This window comes from Lycium ferocissimum, chromosome 9 (assembly GCF_029784015.1).
Source record: "Lycium ferocissimum isolate CSIRO_LF1 chromosome 9, AGI_CSIRO_Lferr_CH_V1, whole genome shotgun sequence".
Lineage (NCBI taxonomy): Eukaryota > Viridiplantae > Streptophyta > Magnoliopsida > Solanales > Solanaceae > Lycium > Lycium ferocissimum.
Genome location: NC_081350.1, coordinates 55,785,351 through 55,791,350, shown reverse-complemented (window position 1 = coordinate 55,791,350; position 6,000 = coordinate 55,785,351). Strand labels below are relative to the sequence as shown.

General features: G+C 45.5%; 1 protein-coding gene across 1 annotated transcript in view; it reads left to right on the top strand.

Moving 5' to 3' along the window:
* Window positions 1-823, top strand: part of LOC132031330 (amine oxidase [copper-containing] alpha 3, peroxisomal-like) — a 4,614-nt gene extending 3,791 nt beyond the window's left edge. The window contains exons 6-7 of the mRNA XM_059421247.1: window positions 165-491; window positions 593-823. Of these exons, the coding sequence (XP_059277230.1) occupies window positions 165-491; window positions 593-746 (481 nt within the window). The 3' untranslated portion in view covers window positions 747-823. The remainder of the gene's footprint in view (window positions 1-164; window positions 492-592) is intronic.
* Window positions 824-6,000: the final 5,177 nt, after the last annotated feature.

The following is a 6,000-nucleotide window of genomic DNA, read 5'->3' as shown; positions in this document are numbered from 1 at the left end:
ACGACCAGATAAAGGAAGAAGCTTATGGTACACTAATAGCAGAATACACTTTAGGGAGCATATCATGATCATTTCCTTACCTTTCACCTTGATTTAGACGTGGACGGTCATGAAAATTCCTTTGTCAAAAATAACTTAAAAACTAGCCGTGTGGGCAACAAAAGTTCACCAAGAAAGAGTTACTGGACAGTTGTTAGTGAAACAGCTAAAATGGAATCGGATGCAAATATTCAGCTAGGTTCAGAAGCCCTTGAAATGGTAGTAGTGAACCCCAACAAGAAGACTCAGGTTGGGAATAATATAGGCTACTGTCTGATCCCGGGATCTGCAACAGGCCCCTTGTTAAGTGACGATGATTACCCACAAATCCGGGGAGGTTTTACAAAGTACAATGTGTGGGTGACACCTTATAACAAGTCTGAGAAATGGGCAGGAGGATTATATACTGATCAAAGCCAAGGTGATGATACATTGGCCATGTGGAGCCTCAGGTTATGCAATAGATTACATTTCTGAAGAGCAGAATTTTTAAGTTTTTAAGGTAAATGGATCAGATTGATTAAAGAAGTTGCAAATTTCTTTTATGATGCAGGGATAGGGAAATTGAGAACAAAGATATTGTATTATGGTACACATTGGGTGTTCATCATGTACCTAAGCAGGAAGATTTTCCAGTTATGCCAACACTAAGCACTGGTTTTGAGCTCAGGCCTGCTAATTTCTTTCAGCATAATCCTGTTCTTTGATAAGTCTCCTAAAGTCAACTGGACAAATTTGTACCATGTGGTTAACATCACTATTTATGAAAAAAATTCTACTATTATTTTTATCAAAGAAAGACAGCTCTTGTTGATGCTTGTAGCAATAGTATTTGCGTATATTAATGATTTAGAAGGCTTAGTAAGGTTTATTAAAAGCTTTAAGCCATATGTTATGGTGGATCATACAGATTAATGAATTGCAATTTCTTAGGGAAATCGAGAACAAGGAATTTGTACTACGGAGTATAATTTAACTTCTATACCCCGACACAATAAAAAAGAAAATTACACTTTCAGGTCATTTAAAAGACAAGTCACAGGTAATTATTGACACTAATAACCCGATAAGTAACCTTCTATAGTAGATTAAAGACTTAAATTGTGATAGTGTAAATTTTTTTATTTATCACAAAGGATGGATATAAATTCATCATGAATCAGCTTATACACATTGGGTGATCATCGTGTACCTAAGCAGAAATATTTTCCAGTCATGCCAACATATGGATGTGGATAATGTCTTGCATTTAAGAAATTTCTAATGATATTATTGGTGGTTGCGGAGAATCCTTTTCTCAAGGCTGTTAAGTTAAAGAAAGTCAGCCCTTGTCATAGTTGAATTTTGCAGCAATAGTATCTTTTTATATGTGGAAATTAAAGCAAGTGACTTCAAAGAATTTACAACTCAATCAAAGGTCTTTATGAATGGTAGACGAAACATATGATCTTGATATACAAGGTGTTTACCCCAAAATTGGATAATAAACAATTTGTAGTGGGGTATAGTGATATGCGACAAATTTTAATCTATTTTTGGGTTTATGAAATATATATGGATTTCGTATATGCAACGAATATATATGGATATATATGTGTTAATATATATAACAAATAAAATATGTATATATCGATGATTAAGCTAATTGTGTTAAATGGAATAGTAAAGCCAAAATATTCCACTGAATCGGACCAGAAGAGAGAGAGAGAGAGCTTCAATATATGTTTTCTATTACAATGTTCTAGATCTCAAAAAACCAACCCTTAAAAGTAGGGAAATGCTCCTATTTATAGTTTTGCATATGGGCCTCGATACAACATAAAGCCCCTTTAGAATAAAGAAAACCCTAAAAGGATAAGTTGGGCCGTATTTACCGACACCCGTACGATTGCGTACAACGTGGCGTAACGGTCTCGACGCGTGGCAATTTTGTAATCGATCACCCGACTAACATGACGGGAAACCGACTAACGGCCACGATCAACTCGGCCACGGAGAAACCGACTAACGGCCACGATCAACTCGGCCATGGAGAAACCGGAGCTTGTCAAACGATTTTCTCCGCTTTCTTCTGATCAACCACTTCTAGTGCAATACCTCTGGTCCGAAAGAAAGTCTTCATGCTCGTGCTTGTTTCTTTCTTCCCTCGATTCCCGATCTCACCGGTCTAGCATAAATTCGATTTTTACCGTATACAGATAGTCCCCACACTTTCCGGACCGTAGTTTTACCGGAGTAACGGGAAGTGGATGAGTCACGAAACCGGTGGTTCCATAAGCTCGTTCTTATCTTTTCATTTTGGCGGGAACAGTTGCGTCACGTCCCTCTGCCATCAGCCACGTGTCTCATCCCGAACGGCCAACTTTGGCAACCGCTGTAACGCACGTCATTTCAAATCACGTCTCATTAATTGTGGGACACGTGGCATCCCCCCGTTGGTCGGCTCGTAACCGCTCGGTTCCCCATGCCTATATAAGGCTTTTAACCCTTTCATTTCTCCATTTTACACTTCACTTTCTTCTTCTCCACTTCTAATCATCTTCATCTCATATTTTTTCGATTTCAACCGTTTTCTCCCCTCAATTCTATTTGTTTACATTGTGTGTAAGAAAACCAACTTTGCCAACTTTTTCATTTGTTGTTTTCCTATCGAAAGTGCTCGCTTTGTTTCTTCTCTCACTTTGCCATTTTGAAATTTTTTCTTCTTCACTTATTATTTTTTTAACTTGTTCTTTCTCCCTTTTCGAATTCGCCAATCTCCTTTTCCATAACTTCCAAATGTCTGCCAACACCGAAACCACCTCCCAGGATGTTCCCTCGGTTTCTTCTCAAGGAACCGAGCCAACTTCACAACCCAAGGGAAAAATCGTCGTTGAGCCCACTGCTTTGGACATTGTACCGTCCAAACCCAACTATAACAAGGAGTTCAAAGTTGAGAAGCCTTCTCCGGTTGCTGATAGAGGGTTTGATGTAAGGCGGTACCCGTCGTCCATTACCGAGGACAAACTTGATCAAGTCCGGGCTGATTGCGGATGGGATAACCGTCCGGTACAAGTGTTTGCCCCCGGACCTGATGAATCGATCACCGATCATCGGGAGGGCTTCCTGTACGTTTACACCTATCCTTTTACACTCAAGCTCGACCCCCCAATCGACCCGGTTATTTTGGATATGTGCCAGACATATAATGTAACCTTGGCCCAGATTGGTCCGATAGTCTGGAGGACCGTGGCCTGCCTCCGGCTGTTGGCCAACAACTTGAAGAAGGAGTTTACGATGGCTCACTTCATCCGATTATATTCCCCGAGGTTGTTCCGAGGGGGTGTAATAAAGCTCGCCAAGCGAAGCCGGAACCCAATCTTTTCGAAGATGGATGAAGATAGAGACCGAGGTTGGCTAGAGCGCTACGTCCGGGTGAGGACCGCGGACATTATTCCGGCCAACTATATGCCCTTTCCGGAGAGGTGGAATGATAATCGTAAGTGTCTCAGTTCTTTTAATAGTTACCTTTGAATGCTTTGTCAAACGCTTGTCCTTTCATATTATCACGATTTGTCCCCTTTCTTTATACCACCGTGGTACGGATACCTCCGGCTGTCCGAACATGAACGAACGGGTTGGTGCTCTCCTTAGCCAACACACCCATGAAGCACGGATACGGGGGGACCTCGTCGCGTGGCCGATGGGTCGCTCAAAACCACGGTAATACTATGCTTGGGTCGGAATTTATCGCATTTTCTACCTTTTTCTTTTTATAACATCTTCGGTATTCAGGTTTACCCAAGGGCTCGGTGGACCCAAGACCGGAGCCAGCAGCCGAACCCGCTGCGCCGGCACCCGAATTTGATTCAGCGGGTACATCCCGTATTATTGCTGCTGCCAACAAAAGGAGGAGAAACCCCTCGGACAAAGGGCAGAAATCGAAAAAGAGGGCAAGAAGCGTCGTTCGGACTCTAAGAGACGAAACAGAGCCCGATTTCCTCGTTCGGAGGATCGGTGTGACCCCTTCCGTTGCTTCTATTCCGGAGGAGGATATCACCATTCCACCACTTCCTTCAGCCGGGGAAGGACCGTCAGCTCCGCATTGCACACACAGGTGGGGAAGAAGTTCTTTACCCGACTCCTCTAAGGTCGATTGAATATGTTGATATTTCAGGTGACGCTTCATCCGAGGAGACCCCCCTGCAAAGGACTAGAAGGTCCGGGCATGCACCAACTGCCGAGGCCGAACAGAGGGCTGAGCCGGTCCCCGAGACCGAGGTTCCATTGGATACCGGTTCAACACCTGCCGGGGACCCAACTACAACACCCGAGGCACCCGCTCCTACCGAGGCCGCTCCGGAGCTTCTTCCGGCTTCTCCTACTCATGCTCCGAGGTCTGATAACCTCGATGATATGTTCTCGGATACCCCTCCTGCAACCGGGGAAGCTGCCGGTTTCGGACATCTCCCTATCCCTCGAGTCACGAGGGCAGCTAGCCGGTCCACCGAAACTGGTGCAAGGGATAGCCTGGTGCGCATCTTCCCGCCCGAGTGTGGAACCCAGAGGACAAGATCGGCCGTGATTACCGTCCCCGAGGACTGCAGTTTTTTATCGCGTCCTGTGGGTGTTGCAAGCTACCTAAGGCCCCTCGTCTCGGACTCGGATAAGCGAAAGATGAACGGGGTCCCCTGACAGAGTCTTATTAACGAGGGCATGCACGCGGGTAACCGGTAAGCTTATCAGCCTATCCTTCCATAATTCGATGTGAACTTTTCCTTCTCGTTTTATCCAAGTTTAAATGTCTCGTTTCTTTCACAGAGCGTGGTGCTCGTCAATGAAGCCTTCATCCGTGCTCAGCAAGAGGTTGACGACCTTAGAGGCCAACTGGACGCCCAGGGTCGGGAAACGGAGAAGTTCCAGCACCTTTTGCAAGTGAAGGAGGATGAATTGAACCGAGCTGTTGCCCTTTCCAACCTTCAACCCGAGCTCGAAGCAGCGAAGGCCGAAAACCTTCGGTTAAAGGATGAATTGGCCGGGATGGTCGAGAAGAACCGGCTTCTGGAAGCGGACAAGGTCGGCCTTAGCCAAGATAATGCTCATTTTTCTTCGAGGCTTGGTGAACTCGAAACCATTATCTCTCAACTCCGGGGGGAGCTTGACTCGGTCAAGTCTGATGCCGTGAACATGGCCGAGAGGCATCGGCTGCTTGAATCCGAGAGTGCTAAGTATAAGGAGAGAATGAGGGTGTTCGAGCAAAAAGCCGAGGACAGGGCCCGGATATGCGACGAGCTGAAAACCGAACTCGAGGAGACGACCGAGGCTAATGACCTTCTCAAAGCCGAGCTCGAGTCGGCCACTCAAATCCAAAGAGTCCTCGATGAAGAGAGAGATGAATTAGTGGCCAAGCTGGCCCAGCCGAGGCCGATTCGGCGTAAGCCCTCGGGAGCGTGTGGAGGCCGCCGAGGCTCATACCACGATTGCGGTGGAGTATGAACGGTGAAAGTCCCGAAGGGCCACCCTTGAGCAAGCCGAGCATGGTTTTGCGGATCTCCCGGCCCTGATACTCGAAGCTAAAAGGACCGAGGAAGAAGCTAAGAGAGCCCTCGATACTGACTCCGAAGATTCCGAGCGGACAGTATCCGAGCATTCTGGATCCAGCCGCACCGGATAGACCAGGGCCTGTACTTAGCCTTTATTTTGTCTTTGCCTTTTTGGCTTGATTTTTGTTTTTCAACTTCGTAGGAATTTCAGGTGTAAAAAACCTTACATATATGGAATGTGCATTTTTGTTGACTTTCTTTTATTCTTTTGCTTGAATGCTTGTTATGACTTTTGCCCGAATTGTCGGTCCGTTTTAAGGACAAGCAGAGACTCGGAGTCATTTTTTCGGACTGTGCCTGAATATTGGCTTTTCTCTTCGTCCGGTACGTTTTGTCCGGGAATTTGATCGAGTGGTTTGCCCGTGGGACTTATTTATGC